General features: G+C 37.0%; 1 protein-coding gene across 5 annotated transcripts in view; it reads right to left on the bottom strand.

The window, feature by feature from the left end:
- Positions 1 to 239: 239 nt before the first annotated feature.
- The window catches only part of FHOD3 (formin homology 2 domain containing 3), a 3,141,544-nt gene continuing 3,115,919 nt past the window's right edge, over positions 240 to 25,864 (bottom strand). For all 5 annotated transcript variants that reach the window (XM_044064575.1, XM_044064578.1, XM_044064576.1 and 2 more), the window contains one exon: positions 240 to 1,187. In XM_044064575.1, the coding sequence (XP_043920510.1) occupies positions 1,105 to 1,187 (83 nt within the window). In that variant the 3' untranslated portion in view covers positions 240 to 1,104. The remainder of the gene's footprint in view (positions 1,188 to 25,864) is intronic.

Below are 25,864 nucleotides of genomic sequence, written 5' to 3' on the forward strand. Positions count from 1 at the left end.
CATAGTGAAAGACAATGCAATACAAGATATTGTATTGCAAGTTTATACTATAATAAATATTCCTCAATGAAGCACAGATGTTAATGTCGGACAACTAGCATGCAACATGCTGTTACAGCAGATGTTGTATCTTTCAGCTTTTCCCGGTTAGGGGTCGCCACAGCAGAACTCTGGTCCGCTAATGATTGGCAGTAGATTTTTACATACCGAGTTGCCAGCTCTGACGCACAACCTTCAACAAAGGTATGTCCATTCACGCATGTCTCCACACAGAAGACGCTTTAGCTGAGAATCGAACAGGACAACGTCTTACTGTGAGGCGACAATGCTACCGCAGCACCACCACTGCAGTATGCTGTTACAGCATAATGGTGCATAATTAATACAGACACTATAGTAAAGGTGCTGTGATGGCTGCTTTTCTTTAAAGTGAAATACACTGAAACATACTTTCTTCCCTTACATTAAAACAAGCGGAAGAAGTCATGACAGCTCAGGGCCACTGCTTCTATCATGATACATGCTACAGGCAAACCAAAGAATTCTATTCCAAAACACTGCTGTTTGATGGCAAATATCACACAAGATGCTATGTGATACTCTTTTCATAGGCTTAAGCCTATATAATACATACAGATGTAACAGAAATGGCTGCTTATATCTGAAAGGCCAAATGAGGATTTATGCTGAGGATTAAAGTTTACCCTTTGCATTGACAAGAAGACACAGTAATTAACCAAACAATACAAAACAAAACAGGCCACAAGAAAACGTCAACGTAAACATAAAATGCATATCTAACAAAAGGCTCAAAAACAGTCTCTGTTCTAGCATCCACATGAACAAAACAAAGGTGAATGAACTGTATATATATTTCAGAAAAATCATGAAGAACTCCTGCATTTTTCTTCTGTTTGTGGCCATTTTTTAGTGCTGAGATGTATTGCCATTGTTTGAGCTTCTTTTTTTAATTTTATTTCTTTGAAATTGCATTAGAACAATCAAAATCACCAATTAGCTGGCAAAAGAAGCAGACACAGGAGTGAACTGGGCAGCTTGATTCCCAGTGGGACTGATATGGATGACTTCACTTCTGTTTTGTGCTCACACTTGCATTTCTGAGGTGCTTATTAGACCTAGTGCTTTGGCTTCTTCGGGTGTCAGTCCACTCTTCAGTGTTCTTCTTACTGCATAAATGATAAGACCAAAGAATAAATAAATGAGATGGAAATATATTCAAAAAATATGCAACTGATGCACACAGGAGTCTTCCTTGGTGTCTTTTTGATTTGCCAGCACATTTCACTGATACATATGGCTTGAAATGCACTAATATGCAACAAGAAAGAAGCTAAGGTTATTGGTATAAATCTACCAGAGTAATATCATTTTTAATGAGAAGCAAAACTAACCATTTGGTAGAGATATGGTCATCGGGAAACTAAACAATTATCCATGTGACATAACAATGGACTTAAGAATACCGATCATGCACAAAAAAATTGAAGCACAAGAGATGACAGAAAAGTATTTCTATTAGTCTTTTTGCCAGAAGACTCCACTGCAGCAAGCATTCCATGCAAACAGCCTATCTTAAACATCAGATATGATTTTAGACTTTTATAATTACAGAATTGCACCAGACTGATCTTCTAAAGCCTAAAGTACACGTGTGCAGTGGTGCATTGTGATACATACCCCCCATCTGAAAGATACAACTGCAAATGTCTGATTCAAAGCTGTAATGGCTGCATGTCTAAAAGCAGCTTTCAGAAAAACTACTCTGCTTTTAAAGCTTTATTTGATGTATCAGAGAATCTCATGTGACAGAGTTAAAAAAAACAGGAGCAATGTTACATTCATGCATCTTCAAAAGGGGTGAGATTTGTAAGGGAGTGAGTTTGTCAGACTGTATGTGGGGTGGGGTGGGTTCTAAGCATGTATATCTGTGAAAAACTTAAAAAAACTAAATACTAACAGCTGATGTATTTTACTAAGACGCTAAGATGTCACTGTAGTTCAGGTGGAGGCCACTATATCACTTAAAAGAAACATCACTTATACAACACTTTCTGGCATTAAATTATTTTCCCCAGCTATTCCATACTAAAGTACAATTTTAACAGAATGTAGTCAATGACACATTCCTCAGTGCTTGCAGTCTGCTTGTAAAGTATGCAAGCTACTGCAAGGTCTGTTGCATGCTTTGCAGGACTCTTCTGACTCAGATACCCTCACATGCTCTTAAGCAGCCCTGTATCTCCTGCAACCTCTGATGTGGAAACTGCCCTCGCACCCCTGATTTCTGAAAAGACTACATCTCAGGTTGCACCAACTTGGAGACAAGGGTATACATGTATTTTTCCTAATCTTCAAGTTGGTGTGAATGTGGAGGCATTATATCAGAACAATTTGTAAGGGCATGGAAACAGACCATTATCTCCAAAATCACTTTAAATGTATTAACTGACTATAGGGTTTAGCAGCCATTGGTTGGTATGGTGAGGCTCTGCAGCTCGGGATTTTGCCACTGAACAGTTGGGCTTTGATAAGCAAAACAGACTCTGATCTCATTACTATATTTTGTTTTCCATAGTATTAGACAGACTGTAGCTTCCTTTTTAGCAAGTCTTATTTGCTTCAGTACAAACATTTTCCAGCCTTTAAAATAGGAATATCACCTGCCCCTCTTTATGCAGGGTGGTCTCTATTTACATATTTGTACCTTGTGAAAAAAAAACATGAAATATGGCAAATGACCTGATATTCTAAGACAAAAAATAGTTTCTAAGTTTTAATTAATAATTTCATAAAACAAACTTCTACCTCTAATATATTATTATTATATGGCACAGATGTAATTGACTCAAATTCTACTAGAATGAACTTTTGGCAAGAGTAAAGTACCATCCTTTGCCCTGACTGTTGGTGTGGTTTGTCCCGCAATAGCTCATTCTCCTATTAAAAAAAATTTCTCGCTCTGGGTGGTTGAAAAGGTGACAACTCTAAATGCATATAAGAACTCCTGATAACATTGAAAATATGAGATGTTAAACTACTTTACACAAGGTGGAAGGCTGGAAGAAGATGGAAGGCAAGGACAGATAAAGGAGAAATTAAGAGATAAATACCAACCCATAGTCCTGCAGGAGAATGGGTAAATAAAATCAAATAAGGCAATGACCAAAGTTATAGAAACAAATGGAATTTGAGGAACTGCAGACAGAACTGCAGGCTGTTTTTTTTCAGCAAACCACTAGAAACAGAAGACACAGTTGTCATCTAAATAGTTTATCAATTACAGACTGGATTCACATTTAAAATGTTGTTCTACTTATAACACTGATATGATTATTCAGCATGTACATCTGTTTGTTTTGTCAACTTTAATGTAAAATGTGGTCTCTTTTATGTCAACTGTTGATTATCTTTCTGTCTGATGTAGTCTCTGTGGTGAGACGAAAGCACTCACGTTATTTTGCTGACTTTATATTTTAATAAATTCTTGAAGCTGTTTAGTTGTGACTGGAGTCCTTTCAACATTTATTTCTTTTCAGTCTAATTATCTTTCTGTCTTATTGTTGCCATGATTGGCTCAGATCATTGCTGAAATTGGTCCTTTGATCTGGTTAAAAACTTAGAATAAATTACTTAAGGAATTAATTAATAAATATGGGAAAGGCATATGTGGCTAACCCCTACAATACTAGAAACAAAGAGAACACACACATGCATGATCGTGCGAGCACACACACACACACACACACACACACACACACACACACACACACACACACACACACACACACACACACACACACACACACACACACACACACACACACACACACACACACACACACATACACACAAACACACATATATACACACACAATTTTACAGACCTGCAGATATTAACAGGATATTGGGGAAAAATTTACGTCTCCTTAACGACTTCTTGAATACAATGGTCATTTGAACAAAATCAATACACATTCTCTGAGAAAAGCTCACCAGTAAATAGATGGGAACTTCGTTAGGAGAAACGACAAATTTTGGTACCTAAAGGTATGAAATCTTGGAAGACTCAATCTCACAAATGACTGCAAATGGAGTCTGACAGCAGCAATTCCTTAAACAGAGAAAATACAGTACTTCAAGGAAACAAAGTACCTTCATGTAGAATACAGTATGTTATACAGGAAAATGGGCCATCAGGGGGCTTCAGGAAATAATGAATGATTTCAAAAAAAAAAAAAAAAAAGAAGAAGATACTCTGCAATCATAAAATACATGGCATTCATAATCTAAATATACTGGCATACAGATAATTAAAATGCAGAGTTGGTATAATGATAAAAAATAAAGGGGAAATATAGAAACTGTAACAGCTGCAGAATTGTGCCCCTAGTCAAGGAAAAAAATACTGTGGGGACACTGAAGAAAACAGCCACTCCAAGAAGTAGGTAAGGAAGACAGGAGGGGAGTATAAAACTGTCTGCTGAGAGAAGGAAGGAAGGAAGACAGGAGGGAAGTATATCATAAGTACCACTAGGATGAAACTGTATAGTCACAGAAGGAACGAAGGAAGGAAGAAAGAAGGGGAGTATATCATAAGTAGAACAAGGTTGAAAATGTCTATGCACCGAAGGAAGGAAGGAAGACAGGCGGGGAAGTATACTATAAGTACTATAAGGATGAAACTGTCTGTTCACAGAAGGAAGGAAAGAAGACAGAAGGGGAAGTATACTATAAGTACTACAAGGATGAAACTGTCTGTTCACAGAAGGAAGGAAGACAGGCGGGGAAGTATACCATGAGTACTACAAGGATGAAACTGTTCACAGAAGGGAGGAAGGAAGACAGAAGGGGAAGTATACTATAAGTACTACAAGGATGAAACTGTCTGTTCACAGAAGGAAGGAAGGAAGACAGAGAGGGAAGTATACTATAAGTACTACAAGGATGAAACTGTCTGTTCACAGAAGGAAGGAAGGAAGACAGAAGGGGAAGTATACTATAAGTACTACAAGGATGAAACTGTCTGTTCACAGAAGGAAGGAAGGAAGACAGAAGGGGAAGTATACTATAAGTACTACAAGGATGAAACTGTCTGTTCTCAGAAGGAAGGAAGGATGAAAGGAAGGAAGAAATAGAACAGTAAACATGAAAGACCAAGAAGTAAAAAGAATAACTGGAAAGCGCATTTCAGAGCAAATGCACAAGGGCAAGTGGCGCGACAGTTGTTTGATCAGTGGAAAGTTCTGAGGTAATGTGAGGAAGCACATTTACAATGAAATGGTGGTAATATTAAGGAAGAGTTTCTTAGCAGAGGTTCCAGCCAGCAAAATCAATATAAGTTTTCAAGACTTAAAGAGACAAAAACACAAGTACACTGTAGATGTGTCACAAAGGGGTGGGGGGAATGACTGGACTGTCATTATAGTTCTTGTATGCTGATAGGAACCTGAGTTTATGTGCAAACACATGATCATTCACTTCTCAAAGCATAATTCATGTGATCATAGAAATACTGTGGCATGCAGGATTTCATAAATAAAGAAAATAGGGCAAATGTATGTAAAGCAAGTGGTCTATATCATGCCCAGGCTAAGAAAACAAATCAGAAAATGCAATGCGTTGAAAAAATAATGAATGGGCTCTTACATGTGCTTCAATTATAAACAGCCACTAGTAAAAATAGTTTATGTTAAATTCATCATTTAATATTTTATAAAGAAATACATTCTGAATTGCTTTAGGCCAAACATAGAGAGTAAGTATTTCAAAAATCTGTAATTCATCATTATAAATGTTAACCAGTGAGAAAAATGGGTTAGAATGTCTGCAGGTTGTAGCAGCTGTTACTATTTAAAGTATGATAGGATTAAAAGTGGACAGACAAAACTATAAACACACACAGATATATATATATATATATATATATATATATATATATATATATATATATGTACATATATACAGAGAGAGAGATAATTGTGTCCACACACAGATATATACATGTGTGTGTCTGTGCACATATATACAGTAAGAGAGAGAGCGAGATATGTGTGTGTGTGTGCGCTTGTGCGCACGTGCATGTATTTAATGTTCCCATTTCATTGTATAGAATATGAGCATATGGCCTTTTTGATGTTGCGGGTGAATATAATTAGGAAATACTTCAGTGTGGGCTGAACCACAAAGACATACAAACACATGGCAGAACTATTTGATACACACAAGAAACCACCTGTAGCAAACTTCACATATGGAGTGCATAAGCACTGAGCTCGGGCTGCCGTATGGTGATCCAAGAGTCAACCATTTGAAGGAAAGTAGAACAGACAGTCCAATGTCAGGTTTGCTTTTTTTTGGTGGAGTTATAAGAGGGATTGCTAGTCTCAGATGCCTGCTTAACTTTCAATCTTCAGTGAAAAAATGGTTGCTGGAATGCATCCCTTAACACTCTGGGGTCCTACATGTGCTGCAGCATATGGCAGCTAATGGGAACCAAGTGGATAATGCAGCTTTCATTTTTTGAGAAGCTTGTTTCTCTATAATAACTCCACAGAAGCAAGTCAACTGTTAATTTCACAGATGTAAATGATTCTGTGGGCAAGTTTATATGAAGATGCATTCTAAGGATACAAGTAGGGTCTTGGAATTTTGTTTTGGCATTTGATTTTGGTAAACAGTATTTGCTAAAATTATTTTCATTTCCTTACTATAAAATGTTACTGAGAAAATCAAATTTATGTGCAGTAAAACAGCCTATCACTGTGCACTTCATAATACAGTAATGCCTACAATATTCCCAGTCATAAAACACATAAGAAAAAGTTATATTGTAACACTCATCCTGTATTAATGATTTGTGAAATGAATGCTTTAGTTTAGAGGAAAAAAAACAGGTGTGGAAGGGTATACCACACCGGCAAAAAAACAAACAAACACACATTTCCTGACTTGCTGACACTTTAAAAGGAAGCAGTCAATCAACTAAAAAGAATTAGGCTCTCAATACCAAAGCTGTCATTCATGACCCAGTATAGACAGGGTCACCATTTTTCCTGGTTTAGACAGCTGAGTGTAATGAAGAAACAAAAATAGCATTTGTCCTGAAATTATAATAAGCATCTTCTAGTGTCTTACTACATTATATAAGATATTATAGGACGTACACTGTAACTGAAATAAATTAATATTAGCAAGACAAACAAAACTAAAATTATATATTTTTTAAATGATGGACTGTCCTGTGAAAACTCAAGTTTCTATTATGAAATAACACAATATAAGCATTTGGAAAGACAGTTAAGTGTACGTCCAAAAGTTGTATATGTATACGGCATACTGAGTTTGTGAAAGACTTCAGAAGACGGGTGACAGAACCCCTGGGTATTTGTTTATTTATTTCTAGTTTGAGGACCGGGGAGATCCACTGGGCTTAGGGAGCCCATTTTCAGTGGAGGCCCGAGGAGAAAAGCTCCACAGTACATAGTAAAGTTAAAGATACAACAAAGTATAGTAAAAAGAGTTAAAAAAATACAATTACATTTCAAGTTAGAGACATGAATTGTTCATTGGTTACATATAAATCTTTATAATGGCAATAATGAGTTCATTACAAGAGAGGAGAGAAAAGGTGAAATAAACCATTTACAATATATACATTCATAATAATATCATTAGATTAGCTTACATTCAGAGTGAGCCAAGGTGTTTAGAAATTCAGGATGGAGTAGAGTAACTAGTAGGCTAGGTGGGGAGAATGCAGTTGCATTTCCAATTAGAGGAGAGGTAGGAATGGAGCTGAGATTTAAAGTTATCAAAGTTTTCAGAAGTCCTTAGTGAAGGAGGGAGAGAATTCCATTTTTGGGCTAAGGAAAAAGAAAGGAGAAGCTGTCCAGCAGGACGGTTAGGTTTGTGGACAGTGATTAGGTTTTGGTGAGCAGATCTTAGAGTTCTGTGCAGGGTGTATAGTTGTAGGATGTTGGTTAGTGCAGGACATTTAGTAGGTTTAAATATTAGCCTGCGGGCTGTAGTAAGTTAGAGGTAGTCGAGATAGTTGTAGAGTTCTAGCCAATTTAACAAGTGGAGGGCAGTACAATGATGGGAGGAGTATTTGGCTTTGGTGGCGAATTTTGAAATTTTATTATAAGAGATTTTCAGTCTGGAAGAGATAGAGGAAGAAAGGTTGGTTAGTAAAGGAGCACCATACATTAGTGAGGGAAGTAGCTAGGCAGTGGCAAGAGTTTGTCTTATAGAAGGAGAGAGAAACTGGATGTTTCTGTATAGCATGTCAAGTTTTAGATGTGTTTTCTTTATGTTTTGCTGAATATGGGTATCAAATTTTAGGTGTTCATCTACAGTTACCCCAAGTAGTTTAGCGAAGGGAACGACCTCTATGGTAGAGTTTTTATGGCTGATAATTTGGAATGAGTTTTTATCAAGAGGGAAGGATTTTGAGGGAGAGAATAGTAGTACTTTGGATTTGTTAGCATTTAGAGAAAGGTGGTTTTGAAGCATCCCGTTCTCAGTGGTAGAGAAGGCAGTTTGAGTCTTTGGAGTTCAGAGACATTAGAGGCAGAGCAGACTTAAGTTGAGTCATCTGCATATTGTTCAAATTTGGTGTTAGGTATGACTGAGTGGAAATCATTGATAAAGATGTTAAACAGCATTGGGCCAAGTATGGATCCCTGGGGTACCTCAGTGAGGGTAGGCAGGAAGGTTGAGGTGCCTTTTCTCCATTTCACAGCCTGAGATCTGTCAGACAGGTAACTTGAGAACCAGGACAGGATATTCTGAGAGAGATTAAGGTTAGAAAGGTGGCTCAGGAGATGGGTATGGGAGACAGTGTTGAATGCCTTGGAGAGATCTAGTAGAACTGTTGATACTATTTTTCAAGAATCATGGGCATGGTTTGCTGCATCTAGGAAAGAGAGAAAGCACTTATTGTTCTATGGCCAGGTCAGAAACTGTGCTGGGTTGGAGTGATAACTTGTTTTTTGGTTAGGAAAGGCATGAGAGGAGGTGGATGCATTTTTCCAGAATTTTTGAAATTGGGGAGAGGATAGCTATGGGGCAGAAGTTTGAGATATTATTGTTTTTGCCTCCTTTGTGGAGAGGTAGAATAAAGGCTGCATGCCACAGTTTGGGGATGTAAGATTCCTGTATGGATCTATTGCTCAGGGTGCTAATGGGGAGGGAGATTCCATTTGCGGCAATTTTTAGAAAGAGAGACGGGATATTGTCAGAGGCATTGGACCATGCTTTTAGTTATAGATATAGATGGTCACATAATAGAAATGCCTTTTAATTGGTATCTGCATGAAGGTATACTTCTCAACTGACTCTGCTCTTACAGAATATCACTGACTATGCATCATTCTCTCTCTCTCTCTCTTCTCTCTCTCTCTCTCTCGCTCTCTCCTTCATGCAGTTTGCAACCTTTTGATAAATAACTGAAGAATATAAACATTAAATAATGCCAGTCTTTAGAATTCCAGACTTTGCAGTGTTTAAGAAATTAATTTTAAAGTAAATGTTAATATTCTATTAACATTTCCTTTCTAAGTGAATACAATCAATACTTAAAAAGAGTTTCTGATCTGGAGTCATTGCTATTCATTAGTTTTTACTTTGTCCCGGATTCTTGAGCAAAAAACTTTCAGAACATTAGGACAGAAAAATGTTGTCATCTGCCTTTTCAACAAGGTTCACTGCTCTGGTTGTTACCTTAACTTCGCAGTGTGACTGTGCCTTTTTCTCAAGAAAGTTACAAGGTTGTGAATGTAGTTGTGTTTTCTGCAGATGCACACAACGATTTGACTGTGGTCATGTTTTTGCTAGAGGTTCACAAAGCTGTTTCTAGAGATATTACTGTGTACCCTCATGTTTTGTCAACACACACAAACACGAATGGGCATACACACACACACACACACACACACACACACACACACACACACACACACACACACACACACACATATATCACTACTACTTTACTCATGTTCCTATATTTTCAGTGTTCAATGTAACATGATTAGCAGTGTGACAAACCCCAGAAGAGAGTATACATGAGATTGAATCCTGTACTACAGGAGTCAACAATGACAAGAGAACATTGTTTATCAAGATCAGAACTAAACCTATGTAAATGCAGAGCCTAGTTTATACTTAGAAGTAGTTTATTCCCGAGGGGGGCGTGGCCAAGATGCCAGTCTGATAGCAGCAGAGATCCATAGCTCTGCTTAGATTTTAATATCCTGACAGGAAATATACTTTAAGGAACTCGAAGAACCCACAGCATGAGAGTGCAGTGAAGAAAGAACTACATCTTCGAATAAAACAACATCCAAGAACTGGATCATCATGGACAGTTTTGAAAACAAAATGGATGTTATCAAACAAGAATGTAGTAAACACCTGGAACTTCTAAATGGAACAGTAAAAAAGCAATCTGAACAGATTCTTGCCTTAGAGGAAACAGTAACTGACCTGGATACCAGAGTGACAGAAAATGAACATCCCAACGAATTTCTTCTGAAACAAAACACCAGGCTGATTGAGAAACTGGAAGACTTTGAAAGTAGATCAAGGAGGAATAACATAAGACTATACGGAATTCCAGAGAAAGAAGAGAGTGCTAGTATGATTCAATTCCTCAACAAGTGGTTTTCATCTGCAATAAACATGCCTGAATCCCTCTCTTTTGGAACTGAGAGGATTCATCGGTCCCTGGAAAATCCAGCTTCATCTCTGAGTTCATCTAACCCCAGGTCTGTAATAGTGAGATTTCTTTCCTTACAAGACAAGGACTTAGTGCTGAAATCAGCTTGGACTAATTCCCCTATCAAGATGGGTGAAAAAGTTATTCATTTTGACAATGACTACACCTCTAAAGTCATAGTGTGTATTCTTCTAATTAAGTCCTTGAAAAAAGTCAATATTAAAGCTCAAATTATTTTCCTGTAAGAATAAAAATCACCTTGTCAGAAGGAGTGAAGATCTTTGATTCCCTACAAGAAACAGAATTTATCCAAAAGAAGAAGAAACTGTCGGACAGAGAAGAAATGGAATGGGCTTCCCAGAGTTTGAAGAGACAGGCAACAAAAAATGGATGGTCTGTGAAGGAAGGAGCAAACAAAACTAAGAAACTAAAGGACAAATGAACAAATTCCTTCTAATTGTAAATGCTTTGTTTTGTGAATCATAATATATTTGATTCTGGAAAATCTCTATACTATAAGGTAATTTGAATCATCTTTATTATTAACTTTCTCTTTTCCTTTCTATATCTATTTCTTCTAATTACATATAGTACTAAGTATTTAAATACTTAGTACTATACATAATTAGAAGAAATAGATATAGAAAGGAAAAGAGAAAGTTAATAATAAATAAAGCTGCGGTGGTGCAGCAGTAGCGTTGTCGCCTCACAGCAAGAGGTCCTCCCATTCAATTCTCGGCTGGAGCACCTTCTGTGTGCATGTCCTCCCACAGTCAAAGGGCGTTCAAAAGACATGTTTGAATGGGCGTGCCTTTGTTGAAGGTTGAGCATTGGGCTGGCACATCGGCACCGTAAAAATTGACTGCCAATCATTAGCAGACCGGAGTTCCACTGTGGCGACCCCTAGCCGGGAAAAGCAGAAAGAAAAACAAACAAAATTAAGTATTTAAATAACATTCTCTCTCTTTCTCTCTCTCTCTTCTTTCTTCCTATTCTATTTTGTTATTAATGCTCCTTTTCTCTCTTTTCCCCATTATAAGTACTGTACATACTTTTCCCCTTTAAATAACTACAAAAGATGTATGTCTTCTAATTCTTCAGTAATAGTATAATTTGACTTAATACCAAGGTGCATTTTTCTAATGGGTCAGTAGTGGGGTAACAATGTTTCTGATTAGTATTTCTAGCTGGACATTTTAGACTCTATGTTTAGATACATATAAACATTAATACAGTACATTAATGTAGTTTTACAGATAGCTAAATATACGTTTTTATATATATGTATATATGTATATATATATATATATATATCTATATATATATCTATATATATATCTATATATATATATATATATATATATATATATATATATATATATATATTAGGTTCTTTTTTTTTATATGAAAGGGTTAATTTTTTCATGATGTTGATGTTTTGTGAGGAAACTGGTGGTCTGTGTAACTGTTCTCATTGTGGAAATTCATGACATGCACTGACAAGGTAGCTCTGAGTGTTTTTTTTTTTTTGCTTTCTGTAAACTCTAAAAGATTCAAGACTTGAATTTCCTGCCGAAAATGTTTTTTTCCTGACTCGAGACAACCTCTGTTGTGCATGAGCCTATTTAGATACTTATGAAGCTGCAGCTTGAGGAAAGAACAGCAATGACATCATTTGATCTTTTGAACATGTTAAATGGTTGTATTTAGAATTCTTTTCTGTTGAAATTCTGTTATCCTTCACTTAGATACTTTAAATGGTAAATGATTAGTTCTGATGGAAGTATTTGACTTCTCTGAAAATACCTATTTTCTTTTATAGATGCATACATTCTACAGATTCACTGACACTATTAGCAACTAAATGACATCAAGTGAATTAGGAGCTGCATTAGAAAACTCATTATGCATATTAACATCGGAATTATGTTGCATAACTAAACCTTTAGTAACTAAACAGAGGGTAGTGAGCCTTTTTTTTGTTAATACATATGAGTAATATGTGTTGTTGTGTCTTTCGGCTTATCCCGGTTAGGGGCCGCCACAGCAGAATTCCGGTCTTCTAATGTTTGGTAGTGGATTTTTACGTGCCAAGTTACCAGCCCTGATGCACAACCTTCAACGAAGGCACGCCCGTTCACGCATGCCTCCACACAGAAGACGCTCTAGCTGAGAATCGAACGGGACAATGTCTTGCTGTGAGGCGACAACGCTACTGCAGCACCACTACATATGAGTAATATGTGTATAAGTGTGAATTATAATAGTCATGTTGTAATAAGTGTTTTTATATATATATATATATATATATATATATATATATATATATATATATATATATATATATATATATATATATATATTCAACAGAACCTTACATGAAAAATATTAATGACTGACAAAATGCTTAAATCATCTGATGTTTCTTGAAAAGTCTTGGAAATATTGACAATCTTCTTAAACTTCAGCTTCTAATGTTTATTCCTACTTTGATCTGATGTGTATTTCTGGCATATCTACTTATTAGAGGTGCTATTATCATATATGACATATTCATATAGCTTCTGTTATATTGGACACTCTCATTCTGATGTATATTTATGGATTCAGATTTCTTTAGTTGCTTTCATAATGCTATTCATTTTTTGTTTTTATACTATTTTCTAAGCAGAGATGGATAATTTGTGTCTTTTGGTGTTGGAAAGGTGGTGGATGGATGGTTTAGTTACATTTTTAACTAAACCAGAAACTTTATGTTTCATGTATGCGTTTGTAAATAGTTTTGGGTTTTTGTAGTGCTTATTACATGTTATGCATCCATGATAAGTAAGTTTTCAGTAGATTTCAAGTCGACACGGAAGAAAGGTCTTTCAGTAAGTAACAACATGCACATTATAGTCAATGGCTTATAAATGTTTATCATTAAATATTAATGGTTTGAACAGTAATGTCAAAAGAGCTGGTTTGCTTAAATATATCAAAATGCATAAAGCCCAGATCATCTTTTTACAGGAAACCCATCTATTAAAAAATATCTGCAAAAATACTCATTTAATGGCTATACCATTCTGGCTGTCTCATGTTTTAAGACTAAGAGATTGGGCACTCTTATTCTATGGAAAAATACTTATACTATGCCAAGAATTATAGATACAGTTTGAGCTAAAGATGGGATGCTACGCATGGTTATTTTGGAAATCAATAGGAAGTATTATACCTTGATTAATACATACTGGATACCATGACTAAGCACTAAATATGTTGACAAATATCTGGACCTGATTACTTTAAATGCAAAAGGGGAAATTATAGCAACAGGTGATTTTAACTGCCTATTATCAGGCAATGATACTTCAAAAAATGTTAAAATAAAACTAACATCTCAAGCCAAGAAGTTAAATGACTTTACAAATCAAATGAACCTTAAAGATATACATGGTCTAAGGTTCATAGATTAGTACTAGGCTAACTGCCCTTGTGAGCCATTTGAAGCCTAGCAAATTATCCCCTGTGAGATTCAAACCCTGTACCTTGTGTTTGTAAGGCCAACACCTTAACCATTAGGCCACCCTCCCAACATTAAGAAAACATTATTCCTAATTCTATACTCACTAATCATATTGGTTTGGTACACAAACAAACATTGATAAGGTCTTTGTATCAAATAATATATACTCTAAAATAAGTGACATATCTATAATGACTTGTCCACTTTCAGACCATAATGCTATAAGCTTTACATTAACTATGCATACAGATGATTTAAGATTTCTACAGAAAATTCCTGCTTACATAACTAAGTTAAAAGACATTAGGGAATGGATAATGAAAGAAATAGACATGTTTATGAAAACAAATGATAATGGTGAAGTGACTGATATTATACTATGGGACACCTTTAAAGTTTATATATCATCATCATCTTTCAGCTGTTCCCATTAGGGGTTGCCACACTGAATCATCTGTTTCCATTTCTTCCTGTCCTCTGCAACTTGCTCTGTCACACCAACCACCTGCATGTCCTCTCTCACCACATCCATAAACCTTATCTTAGGCTTTCCTCTTTTCCTGTTACCTGGTAGCTTCATCCTTAGCATCTTTTTCCCAATATACTCAGCATCCCACCTCAGCACATGTCCAAACCAATGTAATCTTGCCTCTCTGGCTTTGTCTCCAAATCTTCCAACCTGGGCTGACCCTCTAATATACTTATGATTAAGCTAAATCAAAAATACTTAGAAGTTCTGAATCATAAGGTAGCCATAAACCTGGAAAAATTGAAATTACAATTTTATGCTGTAAATCCCAAATATCTACATAAAATAGCGGTAAGATCCAAAAAAATAAACAATAAAATCTTGTTAATGAGATTAAATATAAAACCGATGGTTCAGTTAAGAGTACATCTAACTTAATGGGCATATTAGAAGTGTTCAAAAACTACTATAAAGATATAAATAATAACACACCAGTTTGGAGACAGATAATGTAATAAATACTTTTATTCAAGAAAATATAACTACTAAGGTGTCAATGCAACAAAATAACATATTAAATAAACAAATAACACTAACAGAAGTGATAGAGCAAATAAAAAAAAATTAAAAGATAATAAAGCTCCAGGACTGGATGGAATAATTCCTGAACTATATAAGATTTTTCCTGACTATATAATAAAGAAAATGTTGAGTGCGTTTACTATGGTTAAGCAAAAATGTATAACACCCCCATTGTGGAAATATTGAATTATCTCCCCCATGTTAAAACAAGGTAAGGACCCCAAATCTTGTGATTCATATTAACTAACAGGATAAAGAAAACATTACCTAATATAATACATAATGATCAGACAGGGTTCATTCTACAAAGAAAAGTGCAAGATAACATTATTAAATTACTATCACATTATTAAATTACTATCATTATGGGCAGCCATGGTGGTGCAGCGGTAAGTGTTGTTGCCTCACATAACAGGTTCTCTGGTTCGATCCTCAGCTGGGCTGCCTTCTGTGTGGAATCTGCATGTCCTCCCTGTGGTCGCGTGGGTTTCCTCTGCGTACTCCGGTTTCTTCCCACATCCCAAAGACATGATGTAGGTGGATTGGACACTCTAAATTGGCCCTAGGCATGAGTGTGTGCACGTGTGTGTGAGTCTTCTGTGGAAGGTTGGGCACCGGGCTGGCAACTCAACACTGTAAAACTTCACTGCCAATCATGAGCGGACAAGTGATCTGCTGTGAGGACCCCTAACTGGGAAAAGCCAGAAGAAGAAACATGCAAATACAAAAAAAAAAAACAACTATTATCAGCCTAGATATAGAAAAGGTCTTTGATTCTATTAGTTGGTCTTATCTACAAAGAATCCTGATTGGTTTTGAATTCTCCTCAGATTTTGTCAACTTATTAATGTAAATTTATAATAGGGCACAAGCTTATGTGAAAATTGGATCATGTCTATCCTCACCACTAGAAATCCTCAAGGGAACTATACAAGGTTGTCCTTCATCACCATTATTGTTTGCTCTTTCATAGGTTCATAGGTTCATACTAGGCTATCTGCCCTAGGGCATTTATAAGCCTAGCCAGAGTATGTATGGCTTTCGCCACCCATATTAAATTAATTTTGCTATGCCCTTATTCAAGGTTAGTATACTGTGCCTCTGTCTAACAGTGACACAGAAGTGATACCCGGGGTAAACCTATGATCTCCCATCCACTCATCAAGATTCCTCTTGAAGAGAGTCAATGAGGGACTCTGCCTAACCTGGACTGGGATTTTATTCCAGAGTGAAGGGAGCCTCTGGGTTATGAATCTGTCCCTCCAGCATGCCCTATTTATTTCAGTGCTGAGGTTCAAGTCCCTCGAGTGCGTAGCTCGATGGGATTTGGATTTTCTGAGGTGCAGCATGTCCATTAATTCCGGGTTGGACATGGCTTTATACGTCAGGCACAGATCGCCTCTGAGCAGGCGGTATGCCACTGAGTAGAGCTGGAGTTTCTTTAACCGGGCAGCATACGGCATCTGTTTGAGCCCCTTGATCCTCTTGGTGAGGTACTTTTGGGGTCTTTCCAGTTGCTGCAGGTGTCTGGTAAGGTACATCCCAAAAGGGCATTGTACTCAATTATGGGCCTGATGAGGGATGAGTAAAGAGGCATGATGACCTCCCCTGATCTAGATGTGAATCCCTTCATGATTAGGTGGGCTATATAAAATGTTTTTCTAACCACTTTGGCCACGTGGTTGTCAAATGAGAGATTGCTATCAACTTGGGTCCCCAGGTCCCTAATTACTTATTCTGTACTTAATGGATTACCACCTATGTGGTAATTTGTGGGCACTTTGTTTTTGCCAAAGGGGATGACTATACACTTTTTGGCGTTTAGCTTGAGGCCATGGCTCTGGCACCAGTTGTCTGTTTTTATGAGGCCCTTTTGGAGGATGCATGTGTCGGATGGAGTGTCTATTATGGCACCCAGTTTGCAGTCATCTGCGAACTTGGTCAGCCACAGTCCTTCCATGTTGGCCTGTACCTCCGAGAAATATATACCGAACAAGAGAGGTCCCAGGACTGAGCCTTGTGGGACGCCACTTGTAATTGGTTTGGAGTCTGACATGGCTCCAGCTATTCTAACCATGTGGGTTCTGTCCTTGAGCCAGTTTGCAACCCATCTAGTGACATAGGGGTTTATATTTAAGCTGGTGAGCTTATCTATAATGCCCGAGTGGGGTATTGTATCAAAGGCTTTTGCGAGGTCCAGGTAGGCTGTGTGGACCACCTTCCCCTTGTCAATGGCCTTGGTGACTGTTTCAAAGAAATCGACCAGGTTCAAGAGGCAGGATTTGCCCTTAACAAAGCCGAACTGGGTAGGATCCAGTGTCTGCAGGTCCCCAATATCTTAATTTATAAGGTCTATGATGATCCTTTCCATAGCTTTGCAGACCAAGCTAGTGAGACTTATGGGGAGATAGTTTCCAGGATCCGTTGAGGCACCACCTTTGTGGAGAGGGACCACTGTTGCTGTACACCACTCTTTGGGTACATATCCTGTAGTAAGGCTGAGATTGAACAGTAGTTTTAGGTTTGGGTTTAGCTCTTCTTGGAGTTCATGTAGGACGCAGCCCGGGACACCGTCTGGTCCCATTGATGCTGTGTTTTTTGCTTTGGAGAGGGCAGCTCTTACCTGAGCATCTGAGATGTCAGGGGGGCAGCACTCTGCTGGAACAGATATTAGCCCTTTTGGTGGGGAGGGGGGGGAGAAGTTTGCGCTGAACCTGTCAGCTAGGATGTTGGCAATGCCTGTGGGTTCGGTGTATTTTTTGTCATTTTGGACTAATTCTGAGCATATCTGGGAATTCCCACCCAGGTTCCTAGCATAACTTAAGAAAGCCTTGTGATTATCCTTAGTGGCAATTTTTCTCTCGAAGCTGGCCTTAGACGATTTTATGAGTGCCCGTAGTTTTTTGCTAATACTGATCAGAGATGCCTTCCCTTTTTGGGATTTTGCTCTATCATGTAGTAGCTTCCTCCTTCTATTGTATAGTTTGTTTATGGCTAGGGTCCACCAGACAGGACATCTGCCTTTGGAGGATTGGGTCTTGGTTTTATTTGGGATTGCATGATCCATGCATTCCTGAAGGTGTTCATAGAATGCGTTTATAAAGGATTTTGCGGTCTGGGCCGTATTATCCACAGGCCCGGGGGCTTTGAAGGATTCCACCTTGGTTTTGAGGAGTGTAAAATTTGCTTTAGAGAAGTTTTTCACTGTGGTTTTCTGGGCATGGGGTGGGGTCGGGATGTGAATATCCAGTGAGATTAGTTTATGGTCTGATCTTACCAGTGAGGGATACACTTCTGGTCTGGAGCATAGAGTCCCCATGTTGGTGATGATAAGGTCCAGTATGTTTTCCCCTCTTGTGGGAGTGGTAACAAGTTGTTCCATAGCATTTGAGTTTATAAATTCTAGGAACCTTTGGGCTAGGGTGTTGGAGCTAGAGTAATGCTCCCAGTCTATGGTTGGGTAGTTGAAGTCACCCAATATAATGGTGTTTGGAGAGACCTTCATATTTTCCAGTGTTCTCAGGAAGGCCGAGTTGGGTTCCTGGGTTTGGGAGGGTGGTCTGTAGCAGGCTATAAACTGGAAGGCAGTTTTACCCACTGTTAGTTGCACATGGATAGTCTCTGATGCTTCGTGCTGTGCCACCAACCTGGAGGTGTGGGTATCTTTGACGAATATTGATACTCCCCCTCCTTTTGTGGTTCGGTCCAAATTTTGGGGCCGAAAAGCATGGTATGACGTATAACCTGGTAGTGCTGGGGTGGTCTCGAGAGCCTTGAACCAGGTTTCTGTTACTGCACAGATATCGATGTTCTCCATGCTAAGGAGAGTTTCGAGTGCGTGCATCTTGAGGTTTAGACTTCTGGCGTTGAGTAGCATTACTCTTAGTTTCTTATCCCTTGTGATACCTATGGAGGTGGGTTTGTCTTTTGAGCCTTGCCTAAAGAAGGCACTATGGGGGTAGCAAGAGCCTTTGCCAATATCCGAAAGCCCAGGGGTGACAGGTGCAGGCTGTCCCTAGTGAAGCATCGTGGCTTGTCGAGTATGTCATCCCAGGCTGACAGGCATTGGATCCCCTTTGAATGACACCAATACTTAAGCCAATTGTTGAAATTGATAATCTTGTCTTCATACTGTGGCGTCATTCTTGGTGAGGGTAAGATGCTACTCAAGGTCAGGGTCATACCGGCCTGGGCTACATGCTCAGAGAGCTCCTCTATGTCTCTTTTCAAGTAGTCCAGGGAGGTACGTCTCAGGTCATTCACACCAGCATGGACAATGACTGAGTCATATTTGTACTTGCCTTGGAGTGACCTGAGTGCTTGTGTTATGTGGCGGATCCTAGCGCCCGACAGGCAGCTCACCGTGACCTTCTCATTGCTCAGCCTGGTGAGTGGGACGTCAGTGTGCCCGATGATAGAGTCACCTATTACAAGTGTATCAGGTGTGTTGTTTAGCCTTAAGGGCTGTGACTGTTCGGCACACTGGCTTTGTGAGCTATGTGTTGCACGTGTTTTGTCTTGGGGTAGCGGTTGCTTGGGTGTCTGCTTTGGAGGTCTCTGCTGCTTAGGCAGATTTTTATTTAGAGCCTCCAAGTATGTTTTTGTTTGTTTATGTGTTTGGTTTGCTGTCGTGGTAGGTCTATGTGAGACTGGAATTGTAGTGAGTGTGGTTTCCTTCTCCTCCTGACTGGTTACACCAGTACTGAGTTGAGAGAGCTTAGCTTCCAGTTTGGCTACATGGTTGCATCTCTCACATGTGTTGGAATTTGTTGGGAGGAGGAGAGGGTTGTCTGTGTACATGAGGCAGTTGTAACATTGCCTCAAGATTCCCAGATTCACCACCTGGACTGTTGAGGAGATTGACAACTGACCTTTGGACATGCTAGAATAGTATTGGGAATTTCTTTATAATTGAAAAAAATGGCCAATGGGGAGCAAGGTACTCCAGGGGGAGTTTGTGAGGGTGTAGTGCTTTTAATTTTTTAGTGCTGACTTATATAATTGCTTTAGTGAGCAAGTGCCAGGTAACTTAAATGCAAAAATGACAAACAGTAACTTTCTTTCAAGTAAAACAAGGAAATAAGTACAGTAAGCAATGCAGATATCACTAGGGATCCACAGAAGCGCTGAAAAGCCGCGTTTTAGGTGGAATTAGCTTTTCAGGGAAATAACAAGCATACAAACAAAACTAGATTCAGCAGGCCTGGATCTAGTCTATGCTACAGCAAACAAGGTGTACCAATTACAGTAAGAAAGAGTTCAAATATGCAGGCACTATAAGCCTTTAACCAGAAATTCCTAGCTCAGAAGGGCAGAGTCCAGTCTCTTCTCCCACAAGAGTGCAGACCATGAACCTTCTTAATGTAAAATAACTGGCCTGAAGCCCTGGTGCTTAAACCAGAACTAATACATTTTTAGAATAACAGACACTGAGCCCTCAATCAGCAATGGAATCTTTTGCTACATATATCAGAAACAAGCAAAATATAAAAGGCTTTCGAGTTAATAAGGACTATTGTCCTAAGATACAATTATTTGCTGATGATATGTTGTTAACGTTGGGTGATATTGATGGTTCTTTGCATGGTGTTTTAAATACCTTAAGCAAGTTTGAAAGAATTTCAGGGCTTAAATTTAATCATAATAAATCCAAAACATTACTAACTAACAAAAAGATCAACAAAAACCTAAGAGAGGATAGCCTGTTTAATTGTGAGAGTGATGTATTAGAATATTTGAGTGTCAGTATAAAGAGTATATGGAAAGAGTCTAAACTACAATAATTTAATAACCACCATTAGTGAACTAATCAAAAGATGGAAAAACATTTTCTTCACAATGGAGGATAGGCTCTCTTTAATTCAAACAATAATTTTACCTAAAATTTTGTTTTATATACAGTCATTGATGCTACCCCCTCCCAAAAACTTATTTAAAAAATAGATTCCATGCTACTTAAATTTTTATGGTTCCCCTTAAAAACCTAAGATTGCATATAAATGGCACATTAGAGCTTGGAACAGTAATTGGATAGCATTCCCTAGCTTAGATCTTTATTGGAAATCAGTTATAATTAATGTAATATTACATTGGAACTCACCTACCTATATATCTGGCTGGAAAATAATACATGAGATTCATATTACTGATGTCAGAACTAAAGAAAATCAATTTAAGGAACAATATGGAATAAGTAGAGTTCATTGACTTTTATGTGAATTCTGTTTATTTAATAAGAAGTTTGATCATTTTTCTTATGGCATTAATCAAATATTTAATAACTTTAAAAATATAATTGATTGTAATTACAGCATTAAACAATTCCTATTTCTTATATTCCCTATAGAATGCTCCCCTGATTGCCTAGACTCTTTCAACATCAATGCAATGGAAAAATTAAAAGAAAATAACTTGATATTCTGGCATCAGTTTATTGAAAATAAGAGTATTAAACCACTAAACTCTCTTTTATGTAGAGCTCTGATAATAGTCAAGACAGTTGGTTGTTTATACACTTATTATGACAGTTTATAGAAAACAAAATGAGAGTATCAATCAGCCTAGAGACTGAATCTATACCTAGTTTGATCCAACTTTTATTAGGTGTCTTGAAAAGACAGATGATCAAACATTAAGTATCTCACCTATATATAGGATACTAAGAGAAGACACTCTAAAGTTTGACTCAGATTTTTGGAATTACTACGTAAAGATTTAATGGAGAACAAGTATTTGATGAATCCAAAAAATTGTTATTGAAATCAACATACAGTACCTCTTCCTCGTTGTATTGAAGATTGTATACATGGAAATTTATGAATAGGAGCTTCTATACTCCACATAAAATAAATCTTATACTCAAAAAAAGTGAAAGTAAATGTTGGAAATGTAATGAATTACTAGAGGCCAACTGGGTTCAAATGTTCATTAAATGTAGAAGTGTTGTTCAGTACTGGAAAGACTTCAGATATTTTGTAAATGCTTTATGGTCTGACAACTGTTATATTTCTATTTCTAACTCAATAATCCTATTCAGTGTTCCTATACCTAATGTAATACCTAAATCTCAGATTCAGTTACTCTGGTCAATTCTTGCAATTGCCAGAAAAGTTATTATTTTGAATTGAAAAAGTAAACAAGATTTGATGTTTAAAGATTTTATTAATTTAGCAAAAGCTGTTTGTAAAAAAGAATTGTACACCATTTGTTATAGAACTCATAACATTACTCATAAAAAATAACAAGACAAAAATTGGAAAACATTTTGAACAAATACTGATAAGTTCTTATAGATAAAATAATTATTTATCATGGATGAATGTAAATAGTTTTGTTGTTTTATTGTATTTGTTATATGTACATTTGTGTATGTTTATAATGAAAACAAAAATGTTTTTGAAGACAGAAGTAGTTTATTCCCAAGGGACACTGCCTTGACATGGAAATACTTCTTTTTAATGGTGGTGCTAGACTTATTAATGTCAAGTAATAAGTTTCTACTTCTTGTATTTAGGTGGTGATTCTTATGGTGTAATTTCATGAAGATTGCCAACAACAACTCATCTTTTAAACTTCTATAAGCCAGAATGAACAATCCTCATTGAAGCCTATAAAACAGTAACACTTCAGAGATATGAGTCTATTCTTATAACTTGCTTATTTCAGTGAAATGATCCTTTTAGTAAATGGCCACTGCTTTTTTGAGTTTAATGATTTCAGGTTTATCATAAGGACAGAGGGTGGTACATAATTCTAGGTTTGGTCAAATCAGTTATTGGTACAAGGCAAACATAGCTCTGAGATGACATGGTATTACTGTACATAAGATATCAATATTTTATTTTTTTGCAATAACATTTCAAATGGTTACAGAGATATGATTCTTCTTTGGTATGTGTCAGCGATTGTTTTATATAGCCATTTTTTAACTCTGTTCTTTGCCATTCAGTTCAAAAGAAATATGTACATTTTGCATTTTTTTCAGCTGGCGATTCTCCTTATGTATCTTTTTTGGGTACAGTCTCTGGATGAAAGCAGTACACAAGTGGTCACAGTAAAGTGATTTTAGCTGGAGGCAGGGATTGCGTGTAAAAAACTGAAATACATTACTATGAGTATTAGATGTACCACATTATGAAATTATAAATGGTTTCCATTCTGGGTGCTGTGTAAAACTTATTTATGGTCAATAAGCAGAGTTCTATAATAGCCTTGAATGCTTCTTTCTTGACTTATCATTAAATCAGAAGTTTAAATATTAATATTTCTACTGAATATAGAACTTTTCTGTCACTGGAATTGTGACTCCCCAATTTAGAGTGATGCAGTAAACTACTTTATGTTAAAGATGTTCATGGATATTTTACAGTAGGGAGTATTTCAGGTCACTGAAGGGAGTTTTTGTGAATGCAAACACATCATAGTAAGTTTTCAGAAACTACCTTTGTCAGCATTAGACTTTGCATTTTCCCTACTGTTGTGTGACCCTGCAGTTAGTATATATAAGTTTAGGGAGTGTGGATGCGTCTCCCTACATGTAGGCTGCAGGCGGGCTTGCCCTCAGGATGTTTGCCAAAGGCAGTTTCGGTGAACATTTGTCAATGCATTTATGTTCACTGAAACTGCCTTCAGTGAGTCAACATAAATCCTGACAATGGTAGTCATCAGATTTATTTTTTTTTGGTAGGATATATCATAAATTATTCTGTGCAATTTGCTGCAACATTTCAGTACAGTTACAGAGTTACTGTTAGTATCATTAATAATCTTATATGGACATTTAGCTGCAGTGCTTACTATTCAGTTCTCAGTAAATCTGCATTTTGTTGATAGGCAATCTCCATATAAATCAGATTCAGATCCTTACTGTGTTGCAGAAAAATGTGTTCCATTTTCTCAGAAAAGTGATGGTTGCAGTCAACTAATATGTTATAGCATGGCATGATTACTTAGGGCGTAATGAAATTATTGCGTAGATCTGAATGTGCCAGGTTGCAGTGGGTTTGCACTGTATGTGTCTGAAAGCTCAAGCTGAATTATATTACTGTAGCTATAATTTATGCATTCATGCCTTTGATCACAATCAAATATCTATGGTGTACTCAATTTCTGAAGTGTCAAGTAACTGGTGATCATATCTGCCATGATTTCTGTCTGAATTCATGTTTGTGTGTGCACATGTATGCATCTGATGGCTACAAGCATAAATACATTACTGTGGACACTATTAAGTAATTTAATCAGACATCTGAGGTGTACACTGTGAATAATGTGGCTATAGCTAGTGAGAAAGGAGGCAGACTGTGGTAGAAACAGATTAACAATTGTTGTTACTTTATGACTGTTAAACAGTCAGTGATCTGTTTTAACAGAACCAGTCTGTGTTAAAGTAGAACAAGCTGAAATACATTATTGTGAAAATCACTGTATTTATTAGCATTATTTTTTAAGTTAATAGAGTCGGACACCTGTAGTGCATATATTCAATAAAGTGCAATAAGGCAGTCTGTGAATGATAGTGACTGACCCCAGATATTTGTTTTATACAGCTAATAGGTCACTGACCTGCCACAATATAGTCTCACCCATTCAGTTGCTTCTTACAGCTCATCCTTGTTTGTCACCAACCATCATTGATGCTACTTCAGGCTAAGCGAAATAAAATTACTCAAATTTTCTTCTGAGAAATTCATTGCAGTAGTTTACATAGTTACAGAGATATGGCATTTCATTGGAATGTACCACACTAGTGCTATGTATGTGTGTGTGTGTGTGTGTGTGTGTGTGTGTGTGTGTGTGTGTGTGTGTGTGTGTGTGTGTGTGTGTATATATATATATATATATATATATATATATATATATAAATAGAGAGAGGGAGATACCTATTTGGCTGCTCTTTTGTTTGCCATTTGGTTCATAAAATATCTGTACATTTTTCATTTTTTTCTTTTCTGTAGACCAACAAATTGTGTATATAGTGTGTTTTTATGAAGCTAACAAAAACATTCGTTTGTCAGGAAAAGTGCGTTACTGCATATTAAGTTCCTTTAACAACTTGTCATTACATTGAAAGGATAAAGCTTAAATATATTTCATTTCAATACATAACTCATCAGTGGAGCTCTGAGTATTACCACAGTAGTTTAGATTATGTGTAGTAAAGTGCATTATATAATGGTAAAGTTGTTTATTTGCACCACTAATCACTACTAAAGTAAACTTCATGAGGTCATGATACATATTCTAAGAAACTTCATGTAGTATTTCATCTGGCTAGAGGGATATGGTCATTAATTGCATATTTATGTCAATAATACAAAAGGTGAGAGGGTGATTGTAGTGTTAGGAAGGCCTGTGCAAGCTGTGGGTGTTACAGAAAAATCTTGGTTAAGACAAACACAGTAATATGTACCAAAGGTAAACTGTATTAATATTAACCTTATTCTGTTATTCAGACTAATTTCTCATGAAGACATATGTTATGTGTTAGGAAGCAAGATGGTATCTGCCAACTGACAGGCTGTAGTAGTCACATACAGTGAAAACATCATTGTGAGATATAAAGAGC

The sequence above is a fragment of the Protopterus annectens genome, chromosome 3.part0, assembly GCF_019279795.1.
Source record: "Protopterus annectens isolate FY-2018-M chromosome 3.part0, PAN1.0, whole genome shotgun sequence".
In the NCBI taxonomy this organism is placed as follows: Eukaryota; Metazoa; Chordata; order Ceratodontiformes; family Protopteridae; genus Protopterus; species Protopterus annectens.